At 39.1% G+C, this 24,310-nt stretch overlaps 9 protein-coding genes across 9 annotated transcripts; 6 read left to right on the top strand and 3 right to left on the bottom strand.

Annotated features, from left to right (window-relative positions):
- Positions 1–78: 78 nt before the first annotated feature.
- LOC117787008 (gustatory receptor for sugar taste 61a) lies at positions 79–1,841 on the bottom strand. Its single transcript, XM_034625443.1, has 8 exons — positions 1,718–1,841; positions 1,472–1,663; positions 1,223–1,417; positions 997–1,163; positions 814–936; positions 603–757; positions 293–545; positions 79–225 (listed from the first exon to the last, which is right to left on the bottom strand). Exons 1-8 carry the CDS (start codon positions 1,839–1,841, stop codon positions 130–132), a joined length of 1,305 nt encoding a protein of 434 aa, XP_034481334.1. The 3' UTR covers positions 79–129.
- Positions 1,842–2,077: 236 nt separating this feature from the next.
- Positions 2,078–4,162, top strand: LOC117787009 (gustatory receptor for sugar taste 64a). The gene is made up of 7 exons (XM_034625444.1): positions 2,078–2,267; positions 2,460–2,651; positions 2,758–2,952; positions 3,018–3,193; positions 3,409–3,689; positions 3,750–4,002; positions 4,073–4,162. The coding sequence occupies exons 1-7, from the start codon at positions 2,078–2,080 to the stop codon at positions 4,160–4,162; spliced, it is 1,377 nt and encodes a 458-aa protein (XP_034481335.1).
- A 175-nt stretch (positions 4,163–4,337) lies between these two features.
- Positions 4,338–6,004, top strand: LOC117787655 (gustatory receptor for sugar taste 64b). The gene is made up of 7 exons (XM_034626234.1): positions 4,338–4,377; positions 4,517–4,906; positions 4,972–5,132; positions 5,187–5,464; positions 5,518–5,683; positions 5,742–5,831; positions 5,891–6,004. Exons 1-7 carry the CDS (start codon positions 4,338–4,340, stop codon positions 5,972–5,974), a joined length of 1,209 nt encoding a protein of 402 aa, XP_034482125.1. The 3' UTR covers positions 5,975–6,004.
- Positions 6,005–6,162: 158 nt separating this feature from the next.
- LOC117787010 (gustatory receptor for sugar taste 64c-like) lies at positions 6,163–7,946 on the top strand. Its single transcript, XM_034625445.1, has 5 exons — positions 6,163–6,217; positions 6,301–6,495; positions 6,827–7,463; positions 7,521–7,764; positions 7,818–7,946. The coding sequence occupies exons 1-5, from the start codon at positions 6,163–6,165 to the stop codon at positions 7,944–7,946; spliced, it is 1,260 nt and encodes a 419-aa protein (XP_034481336.1).
- Positions 7,947–8,144: 198 nt separating this feature from the next.
- Positions 8,145–11,077, top strand: LOC117787013 (gustatory receptor for sugar taste 64e). Its single transcript, XM_034625447.1, has 9 exons — positions 8,145–8,230; positions 8,307–8,347; positions 9,169–9,228; positions 9,286–9,672; positions 9,730–10,004; positions 10,062–10,216; positions 10,275–10,437; positions 10,727–10,816; positions 10,877–11,077. Exons 1-9 carry the CDS (start codon positions 8,145–8,147, stop codon positions 10,958–10,960), a joined length of 1,341 nt encoding a protein of 446 aa, XP_034481338.1. The 3' UTR covers positions 10,961–11,077.
- A 96-nt stretch (positions 11,078–11,173) lies between these two features.
- LOC117787654 (gustatory receptor for sugar taste 64f) lies at positions 11,174–13,109 on the top strand. Its single transcript, XM_034626233.1, has 7 exons — positions 11,174–11,268; positions 11,328–11,410; positions 11,469–11,921; positions 11,974–12,245; positions 12,295–12,449; positions 12,505–12,757; positions 12,815–13,109. The coding sequence occupies exons 1-7, from the start codon at positions 11,174–11,176 to the stop codon at positions 12,905–12,907; spliced, it is 1,404 nt and encodes a 467-aa protein (XP_034482124.1). The 3' UTR covers positions 12,908–13,109.
- Positions 12,921–15,696, bottom strand: LOC117787653 (protein prune homolog 2). The gene is made up of 4 exons (XM_034626232.1): positions 15,547–15,696; positions 14,262–15,488; positions 14,088–14,198; positions 12,921–14,023 (listed from the first exon to the last, which is right to left on the bottom strand). The coding sequence occupies exons 1-4, from the start codon at positions 15,549–15,551 to the stop codon at positions 13,903–13,905; spliced, it is 1,464 nt and encodes a 487-aa protein (XP_034482123.1). The 5' UTR covers positions 15,552–15,696; the 3' UTR covers positions 12,921–13,902.
- An 871-nt stretch (positions 15,697–16,567) lies between these two features.
- LOC117788412 (microspherule protein 1) lies at positions 16,568–18,639 on the top strand. Its single transcript, XM_034627175.1, has 3 exons — positions 16,568–16,906; positions 16,975–17,725; positions 17,784–18,639. Exons 1-3 carry the CDS (start codon positions 16,623–16,625, stop codon positions 18,513–18,515), a joined length of 1,767 nt encoding a protein of 588 aa, XP_034483066.1. The 5' UTR covers positions 16,568–16,622; the 3' UTR covers positions 18,516–18,639.
- Positions 18,640–23,478: 4,839 nt separating this feature from the next.
- On the bottom strand, positions 23,479–24,280 carry LOC117788450 (protein dpy-30 homolog). Its single transcript, XM_034627227.1, has 2 exons — positions 24,192–24,280; positions 23,479–24,132 (listed from the first exon to the last, which is right to left on the bottom strand). The coding sequence occupies exon 2, from the start codon at positions 24,125–24,127 to the stop codon at positions 23,816–23,818; it is 312 nt and encodes a 103-aa protein (XP_034483118.1). The 5' UTR covers positions 24,128–24,132; positions 24,192–24,280; the 3' UTR covers positions 23,479–23,815.
- Between the last annotated feature and the right edge of the window lie 30 nt (positions 24,281–24,310).

Raw genomic sequence — 24,310 nt, forward strand, 5'->3', positions numbered from 1 at the left:
TATTTAAAATGTTGAACTATTATTAAACGCTCAAAATGAAATATTTTTTGAAACCTGGAAAATTAGTAACATATATCCGCTTATAGCTTTATAAACCAAATAATTTTCAATTCAAGAAGCTTTTCAATATTAATTTTCGGCACACAAATCGGGTAATTCCACCTTGTGGTCCTTGGCATCCAATTGCAGCAGCATAAACTCATAATAAACCAGCGTGGACATCATCTAAAATTGTAAATTTCAATTATTTTAAAAAGATTATATTATTATATATGTATTTATTAAAACTCACACCAAAGAAACTCTGCCTAGTCAGATAGTAAAGTCGATATCCAGAAAGTGCTATATACTGGCTGGTCAACTGATGTGTGAAACGTTGCACCTCCTCTGTCCAGTTATCACTGGGCACCATATAGAGCACCTCAAGGGGCAACAACGAATATTCGTGTATTCTTGATGCACAGAGAAACACAGCACAGGTGCGACCCAATAAGAATATTAAGCCATACCAGTAAAAGGCATAATTAATGGGATAACGTAGTTTCCTATAGAAAAATGTTTTTTTTGGATAAGTTATTAAGAAGTTATTTGAAAACACTTACGTGAAAATATTTAATAATCTATTGCAAATAAAGTAAATGTTGTTTAGACTGGACAGCAAGACAATACCCGACATATTGGCATCAACTAGTTCCAGCAGCTCACAAAGAAGTATGTGATGCTTGCGTAATTCAAGCCACAAGGCATCAGGCACTTGCTGAAAGAGTCAAAAAATTACAGGGTATATGCAATAACAGATCAAATCGGACTTACGCGATTTGTTAGCTTCAGCACCCGCTGGGCAAACTGTTTAAAGCGTTGAGCCAATCCTATGCTGATAAGAATGATAAAAGTATCCAAAAAACTCCAAATAAAATTGAAGGTCCAATTCAAGAACTATAAAGAAATGACAATAAAAATGGAAGAGTAAGTTAATAAATAAAGGGTTTTACTTACAAAGGCATAGAATATAAAGATGGAGTTGTAGGGTAAAATTTCAAATATATCTGCAAATTCCCGCTTCATATAACCGCTAAAGGGAATCTCCGTAACATTTGTGTGACAGTGGATGATATGCATGCGATAATTGTAATAACTCGAGGCATAATATAAGCAATGATCAACTACAAAAAACGAAGAATAATTTATAGATTATATAATTTAATTACAATTATTAACTCACTTAAGGTCAGACAACCGAGTAAGCAACCCGTAATCAACAGCTTACGGCGTAGACTTCGTTTAGTCGGTGCATAAGGAGGGAATAACATGATAATATCAATATCATTCCAGGGTATAATGAGACGATGCCAACAACGTGCAAAGCATATGAATTTCAGGCAGATTATCAAGCCGCTCATAAAGAAAACTAGACTAACTGGAGGATCACAAATTAAACATATATATTCTTATAACAATAATTGCATATTACCCATGTTTCTGCTATTGATGCCGCCTTGATAGATCTTAACCGCTATACGCGTGGTTTTTATTGTACCCAGCAGCAAAAAGAGCACTGAAAAACACATTGCCGAGGAACGTAGTCGAAATTTCACATTCCGAGGATTAGGACTCAACACATTTGACAGTGGCAGCATGCCAAAGATCTGAGCCAGACAGAGATCTAAGAGATGGAGTTAGTTAGATACGAATTTTCAAGAGTTTCTAATCTATCTACAGGGTCTAATGGCACGATGGAACGTGTCCAGTTGCTCCAGATCCTTGGCATTGCTTGTGCAGCGCCGTTTGCGTGCGGCCAAGGAGCGTTGTTGTCGCCGCTTGAGCTGCAGTTGCCTCAACATATTTAAGTTGGGTTGAAAGAAACGTTCACTTGCAACTTGCCGCATGTTGACTGAATTCTGTTTGCCACATCGTGTCTGTCACAGGCATGCATTTCCTGCTGCCCATTCATAATTATTGTTTACAACACGCGCATGATAACTGATTTTCCCACTGTAATTTCCTTTTGCAGTGTGACCAGCAATTGCAACACTTCCACAACTTTTCACAGACGCAGGCGCTACTGCTCAGTGCAAAAATGACCAGCGACATGGAAGGACCTACGGGCTGGAAATTGCGGCACATTTTCCATCGCAAAGTGAAACAGCAGGAGGAGAATATTTCAACCAAGCAAACAGATGACACAGAGTTCGATTTCAATATTGTAAGCAATGAGAAGCCGACGGATTATGCGCAGCTTGAGACATTTCATAGGGCTGTATATCCTGGTAAGTGTAACTTTTAAATAATATCTAACTATCTAATGGATTTTAAACTATTACAATCAATTAAAAAAATTTTTTAACCCCTCCTTTATAATTTATATTATTTTTATTTTAATTTTTTTTGCTTTGTATTTTAAATTTTATTATTTAGTTAAAGTTGAATAAATAAATAACTATATATTTCTTTTTCCACAGTCATGTTGCTGGCTCAGTGCTTTGCTATAATGCCTCTTTCCAATATTTGGCAGTTAAATCCGCGTCGTATTCGTTTTCGCTTCAAATCTGTCCAGATGATTTTCACGCTGCTCTTCTTGGTTGGTAGCTCCACAATAACCTTGGCAATGTTAAAGCATTTGCTAAGAATAGGAGTTACAGCTAAGAATTTTGGTAGGTAAATGCCAACTAGATTTTTTTAAATTTAATTTAACATTGTATCATTAATTTGACTTGTCAAGAATATAATTTAAATTTTAAAAAATTATATTTTCTGCAGTGGGTCTTGTGTTCTTTACCTTTGTGCAGTGTGCTTGCATTTTGTTTATTAATCTGGCTCGACGTTGGCCGCCTTTAATACGCTATTGGACACGAATGGAGCTGATCTTTACTAAGCCACCCTATAAGGTACTCCAAAGTAACTTGGCCAAGCGTGTGCGTCTGCCTGCGCTTATCATTGTAGCCTTATCTATAGGTAGCGATATTAATACATTTAGTCTTCCTAACCTATTTTAAATGTTCAAATAAACTTCTTTGTAGTTGAGCATGCATTGTATCAGAGCTCTGCTATTGTTAGCTTTGAAAGACGAGTAAAATATTGCGCCAAGGCAAATCATACTAGTGCGGACACATCCTTCGACAATTATATACTGCTCAACTATGATTATGTATTCGAAGTATTGCCTCAAAGTCGCATTTTAGCTGTCTTTGTACTGGTAAGTGAAAAATACAGAGAACTAAAACGATTTTAAAATGTAAATATTTATATCTCAACTAAGTTTAATGTATTATAAGTTATTCCAAGATGATTATTAAATTTTTAAAGTGTCTTTAGGTCGAATTTCTATTCTATTTTTTTTGATGTGATTTTACTTAGGATAATTTTAACTGCTTACAGATTTATTTAATATTTATTTGCCTTTTTTTTTAGTTGCTAAATGGCACCTGTACTTTCATATGGAACTACATGGATCTATTTATAATGATAGTTAGCAAGGGTTTGGCATATCGCTTCGAACAGATTTCCATGCGAATACGCAAGCTGGAACATGAAGAAAATGTTGCAGAATCGGCATTTATCGAGATCCGGGAGCATTATGTGCGCATGTGTGAACTGCTGGAACGTGTGGACAATGCATTGTCCAGCATCATTTTATTGTCCTGTGTGAATAATTTGTACTTTATATGCTGCCAGCTGCTCAACATATTCAAGTCAGTATTCAACAAGTTGTCGTTAGGCATAACTTACTTTAACTTATGTTTATGTTTTAGTAAACTGCGCTGGCCAATTAGTTATGTGTATTTCTGGTATTCCACATTGTATCTTGTGGGACGCACAGCTTGTGTTTTCCTCACGGCAGCAACGATTAATGATGAATCGAAAAGTGCGCTGGGCGTGCTACGTCGTGTGTCCAACAGGAATTGGTGCGTCGAGGTGGAGCGTCTGATATTTCAAATGTCCACACAAACCGTGGCCTTGTCCGGCAAGAAATTCTACTTTCTCACCCGTCGTCTGCTGTTTGGTGTGCGTATATATTAGCTTTATGACAGTTTGTTATCGATTATGTTTAAATCCCTTTTAAATTCCCTAATAGATGGCCGGTACAATAGTCACCTATGAGCTGGTGTTACTGCAATTCGATGAACCTAATAGACGCAAAGGACTGTTGCCCTTGTGTGCCTGATAAATTGGCAACAATTCATTGGCAATTGCCATTCGTCATGGCAGGCCGACAGGTGCCGCAATTAGCTTTAAATTGTTGTAAATACTAGCTGCTAAATTGTACAAAACACACACGCCCCTCATCAGTTGCCTGCACGTACATGTATTACTAAAAATCTGGCAGTTGGATTTTAACCATGCCGCAGGGCGAAACATTTTATCGAGCTGCAGCACAAGGTAAGCACAGTTTAATTTTTTGACTAATTTTATATTTTTCTAAAAAATAGAGCATACTTATTGGGAAAACAAATAAAAATGTGCGCGCTGAAAAGTATGCTATATTTTATATATATTATGAAACTTGCTCTATTTCTAGTGCTCTTCATATCACAAATCTATGGGCTGTTGCCTGTCAGCAATATCAGATCTCTAGATGTTAGAAATATTAAATTTCATTGGCTTAGTCCCCGCGCACTCTATTCCGGCATAATTTTGTTAATAGACTTCTGCGAATTTGGTGCCGTTTTAAATTATGTAATTGGGGTAGGTGTTAATTTTCATACCTCCAGCGCATTGGCACTTTATGTGGTTTGTCTGCTGGAGCATGTCTTCTTCTGGAGATTGGCTATTAACTGGCGGAGCATAATGAAGCATTGGCATCATGTGGAACAGCTTTTTCTTAGCATACCCTATCGCTTCTATGACGAATATAAAATGAAACGTAGAATTAATATTGTGGTCGGCGTGATCATGTCATCGGCACTGTGTGAGTCTCATGGAATATATTATATTATAGTTGAGTTAAGTATTTAAATGTGTCTTTTCTTGCAGTGGAGCATTGTTTGTTGTTGGCAAATTCATTTCATTTGAGCAATATGGAGCGCACACAGTGCAGAATCAATGTCAGCTATCTGGAAAGCATCTACAAGTGGGAACGACCTCATCTTTATAATATCTTGCCCTATAACATTTGGATGATGCCATTTCTTGAGGTTGAGGCCTAACAGTTGAAGTAATTGTAATTATTATATTATTTTTTGTTGCAGTTCATCAATGAGACCATTGCGTATCCTCGCTCCTTCACCGATTGCTTTCTCATGTGCATTGGCATTGGCCTCGCAGCGCGTTTTCATCAACTGCATCGACGCATTGCCGCAGTGCATAAGAAGGTGATGCCTGCCATTTTCTGGACAGAGGTGCGACAACATTATTTGGCTTTGAAGCGTCTCGTACGCTTGTTGGATGGAGCCATTGCACCACTTGTACTCCTGGCCTTTGGCAATAACATGTCCTTCATATGCTTTCAGCTCTTCAACAGCTTCAAGTGGGTTAAGTTTATAAATATGTTATTTAAAATTGATAAATGTTTGTTAACAGAAACATTGGCGTGGATGGCATTGTTATGGTGGCCTTTTGGTACTCCTTAGTCTTTGCCGTAGTGCGCACCACAATGACCATTTTTATCACAGCTTCCATCAATGATTATGAGCTCAAAATAATAACAGCTCTGCGTGATGTGCCCTCCAAGGCATGGACCACAGAGGTGGGTAGCGACTCCATTTTAATTCCGTTAAATAATTTCAAATTTTAACTGCTTACAGGTGCAACGCTTCAGCGAGCAGTTGGGCAATGATATGACCGCACTTTCTGGCAATGGCTTTTTCTATCTCACACGTCAACTTGTGCTGGCTGTGAGCGTATGACTTGAAAGATTACTTGGCATATGATAGTTATATATTCCTTCTTGCAGATGGGCACTACAATAATCACGTATGAGCTTATGATATCCGATGTCATTAATCAGGCAACCATCAGGCAAACCGTTTATTGTTAAGCACACTCAGCACTCTTAAGCATTTCCAACAGTCATGGCATATTGTTAACAATTCTGCAAATGCATTAATAAATGTTACCTCATACGCCCCGTTGTACACGTTCTAATGATTGCAATCATTGTGGCTCAAAAGAATTTTTGTTCGCATGCACATTTCGCTTGGCCATTTGGCCAGTAAACATTCAACAATGCAGCGGCAAACGCGAAGCAATAAAAATACACTTCAACATGCCATTGGGCCCTGTAAGTGTTTGTAATTAATTAATTATCTTCATAATTACTACTGCAAATTCTCTAGAATTATATTGTTTAAATTTCTCCTTTAGTTCTGGTTTTAGCCCAGTTTCTTGGCGTGATGCCCCTTGTCGGTGTTTGGCCAAATTCTTCTGTGGAGAAAGTACGCTTTCGCTGGCTCTCTCCTTCGTTTTTTGTCTGCTGCATCATCTTGGGCTTTTCCATAATGGACTGCGTGCTCTCTTCTAAAACTGTCTTCGACCATGGACTTAAGATATATACCATAGGTAAGGTAAACTCGTTTTAAAATGTGAAATTCTTAATGCATTTTAAGTTATGGATAAAATATGCAAAAAAAATATTTAAATATTTATTTTTCGGTAAAAAAAAAATAGGTTTTTATAAATTAAAATTAAATATATATTTTCTTTTAAAATTATATACAAAAATTAAAAAGAAATTTTGTTAAATATATTGTAGCTTTTATTTTGGAATATTTTTCATAGGCACAAAAATTTGAACAAAATTACTTGTTTCGTAACATTATTTTGTTTTTTTAATTTGTGAGAGTCTTCAGTGTATTTAGCTGTATTTTTACGATTTGTCTGTATTTGGCAGGTGCGCTCAGCTTTAGTGTCATCTGCATTGCCGGCTTTAGCGTCTTTTTGTCTCTCTCCTTGCGTTGGCCCCATCTGATTCGTGAGACAGCACGCTGTGAATTGGTTTTCCAGCAACCTGGCTACGATTGCAGTTTTGGCCAGCAATTTGGACGTCGTGTGCGTCTCTGGGGCGTGGCACTTTTAGTGGCTGCAATCTGTGAGCATTCTACGTATGTTGGTAGTGCCATATATAGCAACTATCAGCAGATACACGAATGCAAGTTGGATGTGGACTTCTGGCTGAATTACTTTCAACGTGAGAGGCAGGAACTGTTCTCCGTGTTCCATTTCAATTTGGTGCAGGCGTTATTTATCGAATGGACCACATTGGCTATGACCTTTGTGTGGAACTTTGTGGATATCTTTTTGATATTGATCAGTCGAAGTCTCCAGCTGCGTGTCCAGCAGATGCATTTTCGCATAAGGCAACATGCTGGACAGCACATGTCCAATGAGTTTTGGGAGCAGCTGAGGTATGATCTCTTGGATCTCAGTGATCTCTTGAAATTATATGATAAAGAGCTCTCCGGATTGGTTATCTTGGCTTGTGCCCACAACATGTACTTTGTCTGTGTGCAAATCTATCACAGCTTTAAGTAAGTTTTCAAGCACTTTTAAATTGCATCAACTTTACTAATTTACTCCATCTTTAGAGCCAGGGGCAGCTTTATGGATGAGTTATACTTCTGGTTCTGTCTTTTTTATGTCATCACACGCATTTGTAACATGATGTTTGCCGCCTCAGCAATACCCCAAGAAGCTAATGAAATCTCTTATACACTCTTTGAAATACCCACGGAATTTTGGTGCCTAGAACTGAAGCGCATCCATGAGATCCTTTTAACCAATTCCTTTGCTCTCAGCGGCAAGGGCTTTTTCTTTTTGACCCGCAGGCTAATATTTGCAGTGAGTTTGGAGTAATTTACAAAGATTCCAATTAATGTCGATACATCCTACAGATGGCTGCCACCTTGATGGCCTATGAGCTGGTCCTAATCAATCAAATGAGCGGCTCGGAGGTGCAGTCGAGCATCTGTAGTCGTGGTGCCGGCTCTTCAAAGAGTATTTTCTATTCATAGTTGCATGTATATGAAATTACTACATACTTAATGAGGACAAAACCACAATTTCCACACAGATTGTAAACAGATAAGAGAAAACAGATATTCAATTGGCATGTCCCAGGTCTTGACATTAAAGAAACACTCCCACCCGTTTTTTATTATGGTTTTGACTATGCAGCAGACTACAAAAATGGCAACAGTTTGGCTTAGAACATGGCCAGGACTATAGGTGATGCGACAAAGCGTCGCAAGAGTGTGGCACTCATAAATTTCTGGCGTGTGGCACGCGTTGACAACGAGTAAGTGCAACAAATGCCAAAAATAAATTCGCTCAAGGACAATATATAGTTTTAGCATGAACATTCTAAAGCGCAGGACGAGTCGCAAGCAAAAAAAGCGCGTACGCTGGCCAAGAAGTAAGTCAATATATTGTTAAAATTAAAAATTTCATTTAAGTAAAATTTCATTTTACTGTGAATAAAATGTTAAATTTCAAATGCTATCATTAAGTTAAAGTTTCTTAAGTTATGAAAGATATAAAATAAAAATACAGAAATTTACTTACAATATAAGAAGTTAAAAGTGATAACTTGAAATTTAAAATTCTCAATTTTCAAAATTTCAAAGGGAAAACCCAGGATCAAGAGCAAATAAATTTTATTTACAAAATTAATTAAATTTAAATGCAGAATGAATTAAGAGGCCAAACCAAGCTTAAAATGATATTCCGCTTGAATATCGGTCCTACTTTGACAAAGTTATGAAAGTTTGAAGTTGGTCGAAACTTTGACCTAGCAACTTTACAAGTCAAAATTTTTGTTCAATTTCCCATGATTTTTTACAAAAAAATGAAAGGTCTCAAAATCAAGTTAAAATTGTTGTTTTATACTAAATATGATATAAGAAGTTGATTAAAAGTGAAAACTTGAGATTTAAAATTTTGATTTTTCGAAATTTCAAAGGGGGGACCCTTAGCATCAAACCCATGATTTAGAGGAAAATAATTTTTTTTACAAAATTAACTAAATTTGAATGCAGAATGAATTAAGAGTCCAAACCAAGATCAAAATGACATTCCGTTGGAAAATCGGTCCAGTTATGACAAAGTTATGCAAGTTAGAAGTTGGTCGAACCGAGCTTCGAGTATTTGAATATTAATTATTACGTAATATACATTTACTGCAAATGATATTTGTATAATTACTAATAATAACAAAATTAGTCAATGCCATTCTAGAACGTGCCAATAGAGATGATTATGTACACAAGGGTTGCTTTCAGGAGGCCATTAAGCCAGGTGAGAGTTGCATCTTTTCAAGAATACTCATAAGCTGTGTTCCCCTTATTTCGGTAGTGCTGATTATTGCTCAGATATTTGCACTTATGCCCGTGCGGGGCATTACCTCCGATTTTGCCGAGGATCTGAGTTTCAGCTGGATGAGCTTTCGTACCTGTTATGCCTTGATTGTTAGCATTCTGTTTTTGATCACCTCTGGCTATATGGCAGCGTTTGTGATGCAAGTGAACTTTGACTTTGACTCGGTGGAGACGCTTGTCTTCTATGGCTCGATATTTGCCATTTCTGTGGCCTTCTTTCAGCTGGCGACCAAGTGGCCCGCAGTTGTCCAAGAGTGGCAAATGGTGGAGTCTCAGCTGCCGGCACTGCGCACGGAAAAGGAACGTGGTGCATTGGCTTATCACATCAGAATGATTATAATGATTGCCATAGGTTGTTCACTCGGTGAGTTATGCATTTTATACAAGTATAAATCACTTTGTAACTTAACTCTTTTTGCAGTGGAGCATCTGTTGAGCATGCTGTCCAGCATCTATTATGTCAATGCCTGTCCTGTGATGCCAAATCGACCTATCGATAGCTATTTGTTGATCAACTTCAGCATGTTCTATCATTATGTGGCGTACAACACAGCGTTGGGCATTCTTGGCAAGGTAATAAATGTGCTGGCCACATTTGCCTGGAGCTTCAATGACATCTTCGTAATGGCAGTTAGTGTTTCTTTAGCATCACGTTTTCGCCAACTCAACGATTATATGCTTAGCGAGGCCAGATTGGTAAGCGTGCAATTCACTTAAGTATTCCTGATAGTACCAGGTATTTTTTATTTGCAGCCCACAAGCGCTGACTTCTGGATTCGATGCCGCATCAATTTTCGTAATCTCTGCAAGCTTTGCAATGTTGTCGATGATGCCATCTCGATCGTAACTCTGCTCTGCTTTAGCAACAATCTTTATTTCATCTGCGGCAAGATTCTTAAGAGTTTACAGTAAGTATTTGCTTACTTACAACAGTTATTATTTATATACTTAAATATTTTATTGTAGGAAAAAGCCTTCTGCCTCGCATACCGCTTACTTTTGGTTCTCCTTGGGCTATTTGCTTATACGCACTTTGGTACTCTCACTTTATAGCGCCAGCATTAATGATGAGTCCAAGCGTCCTTTGCGAATATTTCAGCATGTACCCAGACAATACTGGACTCCTGAGGTAAGTTGGTATCATCAAGGAGGAAACATGGCTGAATAATGGTACAGATACAAGTTGTTGTTTTCGATGCATATTCAAAATATTTAAGAAAAAGTTTTAAAAAAAAATTCTGGATTTTAGAAAGTGAATATTCTTATCATCTTTATTTTCTCGAAGTTAATTATTAACAAGTTGCTGTTTTCGATGCACATTTTTTAAATATTTAAGAAACAATTTAAAAAAAATATTCTGGATTTTAGAAAGTAAATATTCTTATCATCTTTTATCTCACAAATTATTTGCTTAACAGCTCAAGCGATTTTCGGAGGAGGTACACATGGATCAAGTGGCTTTAACTGGCATGAAATTCTTTAGACTCACAAGAGGCGTTGTCATTTCGGTATTAACTGATTTATCCATAAAAATATCTGTCTACATCTATGTTCTCTCGCTTTCTTAGGTGGCTGGCACAATTGTAACTTATGAACTAATTTTGCTGCAGTTTAACAAAGCTGACAAAGTGAATGATTGCTACGAGCATTGAGCACGGAGCAGAAACACGGACAATTGAGTTATCACTTTTTTTGCAATGACCTACAATTTGTTATTGTTATTTGTAAATGTCACGTTGTCGCTTTAATTATAGATAAGTGCAAAACAACAGGTGTATTTTAATGGGCAGGACATGCAGCGACAAATCGACATTTGTTATGCCAGTTTTTCGCCTTCACAGTTGGCATTTGACTGTGCAAGGACAATGAGGCTTCTGCCCAAGCTAGGGCATAGATTTCGACGCTGGAAGAAGTTGAAGAAATCAACACTATTGCGAAAATTGGATGTGCTGCATGAGAGGTAAGGAATAGTAGATGAATTACGTATGTATACCAGAATATTCCTGCGATATTATATAGTGCTCGCAAACGTGACTTTCTGGAAACCTCGGAGGATTACGAGGACCGTAAGCAAGCGGAATGTGGGGAAATTTTAAGCACAAGTTTGTATATATAGTATACATTTTAAGGAAACTTCAACTTATGTATTTTTTTTTGTAGGATTGCGACTGCGGTCTCGTCAGCAGTTCCTCTACAATGGCACCTTCCATGAGGCTGTGGGCAAGGTTCTACTAACAGCCCAATGTTTTGCCATGATGCCCGTCAGGGGCGTTACGGCCAAGCATCCCAGCAGTCTTAACTTTTCCTGGCTTCATGTGCGCACCTGCTGTTGCCTGCTCTTCATTAGCTCCACACTGATTGACCTGACCCTAACCATATACAAGGTGTTGGATGGTGACATTAGCTTCAACAACATCAAGCCCATTATCTTCAGGAGTTGCATTCTGTTGGTCTGCGTCACAGCTCTCAATTTGGCACGAAAGTGGCCCGAATTGATGATGCACTGGCACGAGATCGAACAGGATCTACCACCATATCAGACACAGAAGGACAAATGGCGCATGGCTCACACCATCCACATGGTCATGTTTGTGGGCATGATGTTGTCACTGTGTAAATAAATTGTTTAATCTTTTAATACTTAACTAATGACTCTTCCATTTAGCGGAGCATTTGTTGAGCATGTTATCGGCCATCAATTATTCCGCATATTGCAATACAACGGCTGATCCAATAAAGAATTTCTTTCTGCTGACCAACGATGAGATCTTCTATGTCATGGACTACTCTCCGTTTTTAGCCATGTGGGGCAAAGCTCAAAATGTTTACTCCACTTTCATATGGAACTATATGGATGTCTTTGTAATGATTGTCAGCATTGGCTTGGCCTCCAAGTTTCGTCAGCTCAACGATAATTTACACAAGTTCAAGGGATTGGTGCGTGGACAAATATTCCTTATAGAAATTATCTTACATTTTCTTTCAGCACATGCCGCCTTCTTACTGGTCGGAAAGACGCATACAATATCGCAATATTTGCACACTGTGTGGCAGGATGGATAATGCCATTTCCCTCATAACCATGGTATCCTTTTCCAATAATCTCTACTTTATTTGTGTCCAGTTGCTGCGCAGTCTCAAGTGGGTAATCTTAGTTTATTTTAAGGACTCTCTCTTAATCAGTTTTCAATCACAGTCAAATGCCTACGGTGGCCCACGCTGTTTACTTTTACTTCTCGCTCATTTTCCTCATTGGACGCACTCTGGCCGTGTCCTTGTATGCGGCCAGTGTCCATGATGAATCGCGTTATGCGCTGCGATATCTGCGCTGTGTGCCCAAGGATTCGTGGTGTCCGGAGGCGAAGCGTTTTGCGGAGGAAATCACCAGTGATTTGGTGGCACTCAGTGGCATGAAATTCTTTCATCTGACCAGGAAATTGGTGCTGAGTGTGCGTATCAAGATAAACTCTATAAGAATATATAAAAAATTGGAAATATTCTTACAGGTAGCTGGCACCATTGTCACCTATGAATTGGTTTTAATCCAATTCCATGAGGATCAGAACCTGTGGGAATGTGACCAGAGTGGCTATTCGTAATACTTTCGGTTTGTTTGCATTTCATTTTTATTATCATTGAAGCAATAAGGAAACCAACAAAAGATCGCTCCTTAATATCAATCGGGGTTACATGCTTAACTATACAACTACATTTCATATGTTCATGTAAGAATATGTGTGAGATTGTAGATTGAAATATCAAATTGTTGTTGTTAATATAATGGTCACTAGTTCACTTACAGACTAAGCAGCTACTTGTTGGGGTGGCAAGGGGGCAAGGGGAACTGGCATGGGGTCTTCCTCTCCTCTCTTCTCTTCAGTGATCGGTGTCTTTTGATTGATAACGATGCAATCGGTACACAAAAAATTCAGCTAAACATTTTCAATTATCGTAAATCTTGCTTAATTTTAAATTCAGTTAAGTTGCTTTAGGTTTCGTTTCTTTTTTCAACAAAGAAGGTAACACGTACATACGGAAGTCTGGTGGTTTCATGTTGCTTTACGTTCTTTGTTACTAACATTATAAAACCAGGCTAGAAAATTATTGTAGAGATTATACGATTATGTGGTAATATGTATATGTATATGCAACTGAAGCGGAAGCTACATGATCATGATTACTTATAACTATGCGTTAGCTATATTGCTACGACTACATGTATAAGTGAGTGTGTGTGTGTTTGTTGTGTGGGTTTCACTGCTATCAGTAAAAATCTACGAAAAACTTGTTCGATGTTCGCTGAACTTCATCTGTATACATTCCATAACGCATATCGGATAAAATTGATAGATGAGTGTTATTTGAGTAGGCAATAATAAGGCAAAAATAAATTATCACAAAGATTGAGATCTTAAATTAAAGCATAGCGAGAGTTGAAATAAATACAAACAACTGAGAGCATTATAAATAATGAATAGTAAAAATAGATTTAAACGAGGAATGCTGAAACACAAATGCGATCGTGTTTAAATGTTGCGTTAAAAGTGAAACCAGCCTGAACAGCTGAGATAATGGATATTGCCAATGTCTGAGCTCAATGTCGCTTGGCATCGTATTGCTTAACCTTCTCCGGTATGGCTGCCTTCTCCACAGCCACATGCAGTCCCAGTTCATCCAGAGATTTAACATAAATGAGTTTGCGCCAGAATTTTGTGCTGTTAATGGAAAAAGTAAGGAATTCAAATTGATTTTATGGTGTTGTTTAAGCTGTGTGCTTACCTGACAAAAGGGCGCGCCATCCACACCAAGGACTTGATCCAAAATGTTGGATGCACCAAATACATGTGCTTCAGACTCTTGCGCAAGCGACGATCCAGCAATTGATAGCAACTAAAATAAAGTAAACAATTAGCAAGGGTTTCTTTATGATTTATAATTTGTTGCCGTTCTCACCGCTTGAGCCATGGAAATGGTGGTACATTACGCCTGTTGGAGCCGCCATGCAAATAAATGAGCACATAGTCATCCGTGACCAACTGTTCCAACGTCTTCACCACATATAGAAACAGATTGTCCATGACATAGCTGTAGTCCGCACGGGATCTGTCTGGCAAATGGCAGGCACAGAATATGACAATGGCATTCTGTCCGCCCGCCTTGAGATAGCCACCGTGGGAGAGTACACGCTTGTAGGGCTCTATGACGCGCATGTCAATCTCGCGCGTTTTGCCATCCGGCAGCGTAATCTTTTGCCAATTGCGAGAGTCACGTCGCTCCTCGTCGGCGGTATACTGTGGTAGCTCTGATGTTGCAGCTGTTGCTGCTGCCCCAGTTGCATGTGGCGTGGGCGTTGTGGTCATTCCAAACTCATCCAAGTCGTCGTCGTTGTCGGGCAGAAGCTCGGGACCCTCGCATTCATCATCGTCATCGTCCTCGCCATCCAGGCCATCGATCAGCGAACTCGATGGACTCAACGAGGCCAAATTGTGCTCAATGTCTTCGTCATCGTCGAAGCTGTGATTCGATATGGAATCCAAGCTAGAGATGTCCTCTCCAGCAGCACCAGCTGATCGCTTGGCTTTACGCGACACCTTGTTGTTCGCATTGGGCAGCAACGAGACTGACTGGAAGTTGGACTCCACAGCAGCCAAATATTGTGAGACATCCGCATCCGACTCGCTGCTGATCAGGTCTGGGCTATTCGCTCGCAGCAGACTCACCTTGGCATCCTGCGGTTTCACCCGCATATTATTCTGTTGGTTCAACGTATTGCGTACGGCTTCCGTTGTGGTTTGTTCCGTGCGCGGCACAACGTCCGGGAAATTATTGCATTTGCCCAGAAATGGCTCCGAATCGGAGTCTGTGTTTGTGGGCGACATCAACGGATGACTGTTGGCCAAAGTCAGCGTGCGTTCAGTTAGTTGTCGTTGTGGCATTGCTTCAACCGGCAGCAGCAACTCCGGCCGTATTATTCGGTTATCCAGCGTTGACGAATTTAAGTTTTCATTATTCTCCCGCTCATCCTCGATTTGATGCTGCGATGTGTTGTTCACTTTCTGTGGCATCGTTGCAGCTGCCCGCTCGTCGGCCAGCGGAGAAGCGCCTGTGGAGTCCGTAGGCGTCTCGGAGATGTCCATTTTGCTCTCGGACTGCGAAGATTCCGATTCCGCGTAGTGAGAACTGAAAGCGCAATCGATTAGTCATCACATTCAGACCGCTAACTGAGTCACCCACTCACCTCATAGTTTTGTAGGGTTTGGCAAAGCTTTAGCGAGTTGTTAGCAATACTGAGGCGCTTCTATGCACTTATTTATGACGCGCATTCTTAAAAATAATCAAACATTATTTTTATCTTATTTATCAAATTTCACCACTATTGCCACCCGGATCAAAGGCTGCCACCCTGTAGAATTTCCCGATCTGGCTCGATTTTTTGTACTTAAAAAACAAGCTCATTTCCGAAACTAGGTGTTTTTCATTTTTGTAAGTAGTAATTTCGGATTTTTTAAAATTTTTTTTCTAGAATTTTTTAAATTTTTGCATAATTTTTTTTAGAATTTTCTTGATTTTTCGATATAATTTTTTTTTTTGAGAATTACATTTTCAAACTTCTCCCCGAGGCTGACGAGCTTCAAACCTTGATTAAAATGTTAGCCCTAATTTTGTTTAATTTCTAAATTTTAGCTTTCATCAAATAATTAAATCTTTTTTTGAATTTTTTGCATTTTTAAAATTACAAATTTTATCAGTGCTGCCAAGCTTTGGCCGTCAGTACTGAGATGGCGCCTTTTCGCCATTTCGAGTGTGGAGTAATTCTGTTAACATAGTGCTGCCACCTAGCAGAACAATTGTTAAACGATAGATTATATCGAATAGTTTTCGGCTATCGATTAGTCTGACAAAAATTTAAAATTTTAAAATGCAAAAAAACTCAATAAAAGTTAATAAATTTGATGAAAATTAAAATTTAGAAACTAGACAAAATAAAGCTTAACATTTTAATATAGGTTTGAATTTCGTCAGCTGTCGGGAAAAGAAGTTATCTAATTTAATTCTAAAAAAAAAAAAAATTATATCGAAAAATCAAGAAAATTTAAAAAAAACTATGCAAAATTTTAAAAATTTTAGAAAATAATAAATCCGACATTAAGTACAAAAATGAAAAACACCCAATTTCGGAAATGTACTTGTTTTTTTTAAGTACAAAAAATCAAGCCAGATCGGAAACTTTTACCAGATGGGCAACCCTTGGTTTTAGGACGTCACGCCGCGTTGTAAAAGAAAAACAAAAAATTAAAGCACAAATAAATAGCCATGGAAGGTACGCAGTTACCTGTTACAGTTACTGATAATGTGACTCCTGCAATTGTGAAGAGCACCGTGGTGGCACCTATTGTTGTGTCGCACGCAGTAGGCGTGCCTGCCACTGTCAGTGTGTCATCGACATCTGTCAACACTTGCGCAGCCCCTGTAACACCAATAGTGGCAACAACAACAACAACAGCAGCAGCAACAGTAACAACGACGCCTTTGAGTCGAACTCCGATTCACAATTTGCCGATTGAGCTGCTACAAAACGACGCTGCGAAGCGAAGAAGGTGAGTTTGACATTTGAAGATACTGTAACTGTAACTGCAAACAGTTGTTGACATTAATTGTTTGACAGCTCCTCGCGTACAATTAAACGCAAACGCTTCGACGACGAAATTGTTGAATATAATCTAACGATACCAACGAGCCGTGGCGGTGCAGATGCCAACCGATCGAATCGACCGCGCACAACTTCGCAAAACTATCCAGGAATTGTGACAACACCAACAACCAATTTGTTGCAGCCGCCCGTTTCAACTTTAGTTGCTGTTGCGCCACCAGAAACTCCACAGACGCCGGGAAGTGCAGTTGAATCGCAGCCCGGAACACCAATCATTGTGGCAACCTCAACACCTGCGACACCTTCAACGCCAGCCACTCCAATCTTGCCGTTGCCCACAATTATTACGCCTGTGCAACAAACGCAGCCAAAGCCGAAGCCCATCATGGAGCGTGCTCCTGCCGCAGAGCGTCGTCCACGTCCGTCGCGTCCGGCTAGCAACAAGAAGCCACGACGCAATGGTCGCCCACTGGCACAGATGGCCACCAAAGACCTGGGCCGCTGGAAGCCAATTGATGACCTCGCTCTTGTTATTGGCATACAGCAGACCAATGACTTGCGTCTGATTCATCGTGGCGTCAAGTTCTCCTGCAAGTTTACGCTGCAGGAGCTACAGCAGCGTTGGTACGCCTTGCTCTATGAGCCAGCCGTATCGCGAATTGCCGTCTCTGCCATGCGCAATCTGCATCCAGAGCTGGTGGAGTCCGTACAGCGCAAGGCGCTTTACAGCGTGCAGGAGGAAGATCTGCTGGGGACCATCAAGAGCGTAAGCATTCAACTGACTTGCTTATACTATAATTAATATATATTCAATCCCTTAACAGACTGACATCCCCAAGCTGGAGCAGTTCCAGGAGCTGCTGGACAAGAATGCAGCCACCTTTTATTGCGCACGCACAGCCAAGTCGTTGCATAACCACTGGCTGCTCCTTAAGCAGTACTGCCTGTTGCCGGATCAAACAGTGAAGCCGCTGCATGGCTCAGATCAACCGTTGAGCTTCTCGGATGCTGAGGATCAGATATTCGATCAGGATTTACATGAGCCGCGTGATGAGGCATTGGAAATTGAACTAACGCTCGCCGATCGTCGCAACAAACGCGATATACGCCTCTTGGAGAATGAACTTTCCCGCTGGGGCGTCCTGGTTGACTCTGTGCTGGGTCCCACGGCTGCCAGTGAGTTTGACAATCAGACACTGGCTTGTCTGTGTGGACGCCTGGTGCGCTACTTGATGCGTTCCAAGGAGATAACATTTGGTCGCGAGGCCAAGGAATGCGGCGTGGATGTCGATCTGTCTCTGGAGGGACCCGCTGCTAAGATCTCCCGTCGTCAGGGCACCATCAAGATGCGCAGCAATGGCGACTTCTTCATTGCCAACGAGGGCAAACGGGCGATCTTCATCGATGGCACGCCATTGCTGAATGGGAACAAGACGCGACTGGCGCATAACTGCACTGTGGAGATATCTGGACTGCGCTTTACGTTTCTGGTGAACTATGAACTCATCAATGCCATACGGCAGGAAAGCGCCAAGACATCGAATCCCTTGAATTAGCTTAGCTTTACTATATAGATCTTAAGCAACCGCAGCTGGCCTCGTCAAGGTCGCCGCTATGTATTTCTATTCTTAATGTTCAATAAGAAACTAGTTCTGGAAATATACGACATAAACAATGGCATAAGCGAGTACTTAACGCCTACATGGCTTAATGAAGTCAATGTGCTCACGCCTTCAATCGAACGGAAGCGAGATATAATTTAACTATACTCTTACAAAGGGTAAATCGAAATTGTAAGCGTATCTGATCTGTTGTTCAACATTTAGATTGCTATAAATTGTAGCAGGATTTCGTTTATATTGCGGTCAGTTCAGTTTGTGGGCTGCCCACACCTTTGGACGCGATTTCGAGTTCAAAACTCCTACGCAGCCGAGGCTGTCAGCAACTTCAGGCCAAGAACAACGAGAAATGACAGTAAAAAAATTAAGTTCTTGGAGCGCTATGTCATGTGGCTAATTTGTGACTGAAGTCGTAAGCTGTTATTAATTACAGCGCAGCTTTTGAAAGTAGCTACTACTATAAACCATTCCTAATCATTCTATTCGCATCAGACTGTCGCGCTTTTGGGAATTTCTAGTTAAAGACTAAAACGAAAAAGAAACACGCGATTGTTTAAATTTCTTCCCATATGTAATTATTTAAAATTTAAATAAAGACATTTGTCAAATTACATGTATTTAAAATGTTGTCTAATCGTAAGTACATAATTGTATTTATTGTTCATTGTTCTGACTTCCCGTCCCTTTGATCTATGACTGGTCAACGTGACGTATGCTTGATGTGTGAGTTAAGCTACTAATTGTTCAAAATGATTAGCTTAAGATGCCGCGACGATAGGTAACTGCATCATTTGTTCAGACGCCTGGCCAAAGATCATAATTAATTAATAAATGCCACAGCAAGCGGCAGCTGAAAACACCTGTAACATAATATAGAAATTAGTCGCAACAAAGGGAACACACATAGAGAAAGTTCGATGACTTTCAGCAGTCAGCATCTGGAGACGGCGGCGACCTTTCTTTGCGGTGCTCTCATCTCTGTTGTTCATCTGTTGACGGTCTTTAAAGCGCGTTGTTGACACTATAAACTAATAAGCTATCGGCCATGTTAACTCCAAGTCGAGGTCGGAGTCAAAGTCGGAATCTATTTGCCACACGGCATATTGCAGGCATATTAAAATATAATTAATTGTTGTCACTGTCTATGAAAAGTCCATTTATTTTCTATGGATAGAATTTTGTTACTTGGAATTTCGCTACGCTTCTTCTTCACCTTTTACCTCATCTTCTGCTGCTTCTTCTCTTCCACTTCTTTTGCTGCTTTTTGATTCAACACAACAATTCGAACGTTGATTTGTGTGCATTTTTTTGTGGCGAAGAGAAAAAAACCTTCAACTGCTTTCTTTTTGGCCAAGTTAGCTGATGATGCCAGAACGCGAGAACTAATGAAGTCTGCCTTTGTCTTGACCATCGTGTTGTTGCTATTTTGACTGCCTTTTTTTCTTATTATTATTATTATTACATATTATATCTTTCCCGATGCCTTTGTGCAGTTCAGCGAACTTTTGTTGTTGCCGCGATATTTCGTTGATGTCGCAACTGCTAAAATTAGTCTGAATTTTCTATGCTAGTCCAAAGTTATTTCTCTCAAAAAGCTACTTTTCTCTTCTCGTATTTTTTTTCTATTAGCGTAGGTCATGCTGTTTTTTGCCAATTTCTAGTAACTGTTTGTCTGTTAGTCCATTTGCCTGGCTCTATATCCAAATGTGGAGCGTTGGCGATTGTTGTTGTTCTGTTTAGTTTTTTTTTCTGTTTTTTGCATGTGTGGGTGCTTAAGCTATAAGCTTTTATTTTATATATTTTTTTGGGCCAAAACTTTCACAACCCAACAGCCTGGATTAGCTGCATGAGATCATAAAGTGTAATTTATATGGGCTGAAATTGGGTTAGTCTTTTGTCGAATTGGCACCTGCAGCTTGGCTTTGATATATAACGTTACGATTATCTCATGCAATCCAAAATAGCTTACATAAAAAATAAAATCAACAAAACAACAATATACATAAAACTGTCAAAGCGCGTCAAGAGTTCGTGACTTTGCAGGAATAATAGTGAAAAAAAAATATAAAATACATATATTGGAAAAAACCAAATGGAAAAATTTCAACAATTCACACGAATCCGAAGATTTAATACTTTAAACTATGCTAAGCTATAATATACATACTAATAATACAGTCTTAAGTTTCTAAAAAAAAATTAATAAAAGAACTGTAGAGAGTTTAGAATATAAACAAAAAATAAATTTAGTTTAGAGTGATGTTTGTAGATAAACACACATTATAGAGAATTAAGACTGCATATTTATGCATAATAATCTATACTTTGTCAAGAAACATAAAAAGATTATAGAGCAGAATAGTTTTTGAATCAAAAATGAAACCTATAAAAAAAACTCATAGAATGAACAAAATCAGATCGACTTGTAAGAATTTCTTTTTTAACAATCGGAATGCTAGTTTTGTTAATAATTAATATAATCATGGTAGCTGCTTAAAATCATTAAAAATTCATAATATATTTAGACTAGAAATAATTTAAATAGACTACGAATTTCCATGGATCGATTTGCTTATTCAATATGCCAAAATCAAAGAGACAGTGTACACACTCCCCTCGCTCGCCTGCTCCTTTTTCATCCATTCCATCAAGCCAATCAAAATAAAAACTCTTCGCCCCATGTAACCAAAGTGAACAGTGTGTGCTATAAGTGCACGCACATGGATTATACAATGCGCAAATATATTTAACATTTATAATACTTCATAGTTGGTCACTTGTTGTTGTTGTTGTTGATGGAGTGTATTAATTTTGCTAATCGCGTTTCGATCAATTTGATTTCAATTGTCAAACGCACAGCAATGTCGTTGCTAGTGGGCGGCAAGTGGGGAAGGGGGCGTGTCACATTGAGTGACACTTTTGGACAACATGTCGCATGCGTCATGTTAAATATTTAAATTATTTTTTTTGTTTCGCTTGTAACGCATAAATAATCATAGTACTCGAATTTGTTCCGCGTTGCCTTTTATTTTGGTTGCTCATACGCACAGTGGGTCGCATGTCTGTGCGCTGCATGCTAATTTCGCTAGACATTGCTGTGTTTTGTTTATTGTAGCGAGTTGCAGCTTTAGATTTATGAAATGTTTAGATTTTCGTGTGATTTAAGTTAAGGAAAATGATATCATGGCAATGCTTATAGTTGTGACGTCACGGCGACACCCACGGTAAAGTCTAGAGATAGGCGCAGTTATTGAAGATATCATGCATGAGAGATTGTGTGTGTGTGTGTGTGTGTGTGTAGTGGTACAACAAATGGTGGCGACTCAAGCGCCAGCCGGCGGCGACAAGTTGAACGGATCGCATAGCCTTGAAATGCGTTGCTCCATTAGACATCGACAAAGACTGTCAGTCACCCACGCACTCCACAGGCAACAAAAACAACAACAGCAACAACAACAATGGCAACAACAATTAACACTGGCGCCAACATCAACTACGCTCAATTTGCAAACTCCACTCTTTAAGGCTTAAGAGCTCAAGTTGTTATATGAGCCGAGATCTTTAGCAGACAAACAAATTACAACAATTTTGATTTTTTAATTAAATCAAGCCACAAGGCAATGCAAAAATATATACATATCTATAAAATATTTATAGATATATATGTTCCATATCATTTTATGATCACTTGTGGGCGCCTCTTTCCTTAATGGATTAATTTTTATTGTATTATGTATTTTGATTTCACATTAATTCGATTGACTCAAATGTGAGTTGTTTATTGATATGTGAAATTATAGTTTAACATATTGCCATTTGTTTATTATTTATAACACATTGGCACATTAAATGATATTTGAACAATTAGGGAAATATTAAAGTTAAAATGAATATACAATTGTTTATTAAATGCTGATTTTTTATATTGAGAATCACAGCAAGCTTTTGTTAGTCAATCTCTTGTCAAACTTGGCAACTCTTTAAAATTCAAATATCAAGGCAACTCTGGCTCAGTAAACCCTTTCTAAAAAATGCGCCCATAATGTAGCTCACATGAAGCACTCGAGAGCAGCAATTGAGATTGTAGCATCAATCAATGATAAATAAATAAATATGCAATGTTGCATTGAACTTTATACCGGAATTATAATGAACAGTAATTATTTCCATGATATATATTCAGTTTCTTATGTGATGTAAAAAGCCAGACACATATTCAATTTGGCGCGTGACTGTTGCGGGTGGTCACAGAATGTGGGTCCAAAACTGAAATCGGCTTACAGAAAAATCGAAAAATGTGACCGAAGAGTGCTCATAAAGTAGATTAATTCTAACAGCCATGACAACAGACAAACAGAGTAACAAACGACTTTACAGCGTCATGCCTCATGCCTCATGCCCTGGGGGCAACCCCTGGCTTCCCCTTTCCCTCAGCTTCCCCACAGTAGCGACTCGGTACGTTCGCAACCGATACGATACGTTCCGATCGAATCCGAACAGATCCGAAGCGTAGTGTGTAACGATCGTTCCACGAACCGTTTGGCGATTTGAATTTGAAGTTTTTTAAACCGTCGACTAAAAGCGTTGCGATTTTAGTGGCAATCGAGCCAGCTGAGTAAACGGACGTGCGAGACGGGGCCAAAAGCAAAGCAGTTAACAAGCAAAGCGTTAGATGATCAGCTTGAAGCATCGGAAGTGAAGCATCTATATAAGCTGCAGCAGTCGGCGGAACTAATTAAATTTGCAAAAAAAAAAATCAAATTGACTATTAACGGCGCATCTTTTGGCCAATTTTTTTCGTTCGACTTCGACGCGTTCGGGCGTGATGTCGTTGGCAACTGCAACGCCGGGAAAAGACGCTGCCAAAAATTGTTGTAAAGATTGAATGAAAATTTTCAAGTTTGAGTACAAATTTGTATTTGTATTTGTATTGTGCGACAGCCGTGAAAATACAGCAGCAAATTATTATTTAATTTACAACAAAGTGTTTGAATTGTTGTAGTCCAATCACAGGAAAAGCTTCAAGACATGTGGCTCAAGTGTATACATTTGGTAAGTGTGAGAAGAGTACAAGTGTGTATCTATGTACGATGTGTCAGCTCTAACAAAAGTGTTCAATTCAATAGTGCAATAGTCAATAGTCAGCGAATTACGGCGTTTGTCAGCAAAAAAAAAAAACTATTGAAACTAATTGTGCTTCTGAGGGGGCGTGGCTGTGTTGCAAATTTGATGAGTGATTACAAAGCTTCAGTATTGATCTCATCGCATCGATTCTTGTTCTTTAACAAATAGGTGGCCAAATAGGAGACAGGATCCGTGGGTCTCTCACGTGCCACAGCCTGTAGTCCGTGCAGTAGAATAGGTGCCACAGTCAGATCCAAATACTGCCGAACCGTCATCGAGTTGGTATCCGGCCGTGGCTTGTGACAGGCTGCCAGAGAACGCGGTGCATCGCCAATGGTTTCGGGAGTTGAGTGTGCAGTCGATGGCATTTTCAATGACGACTTTGGATTCTCCCGCACATGCTCATCCGCATTTGTAAATGACATATTGGCTGTATTTTTTTTGATATTATAAATTCTCAAAATATCAAAATGTAGTATATACTCTTACCAGCAATAGAATAATAAGATATAATAATTTATAACAAATTTTTGGTTTTATGTTTAAATGTAAACTTGAGTTCTGCTAACTCCAAATATTGTAAAGCGAATGTCAAAATTGCTTGTGGC

This window comes from Drosophila innubila, assembly GCF_004354385.1.
Source record: "Drosophila innubila isolate TH190305 chromosome 3L unlocalized genomic scaffold, UK_Dinn_1.0 0_D_3L, whole genome shotgun sequence".
NCBI classification, from domain to species: Eukaryota; Metazoa; Arthropoda; class Insecta; order Diptera; family Drosophilidae; genus Drosophila; species Drosophila innubila.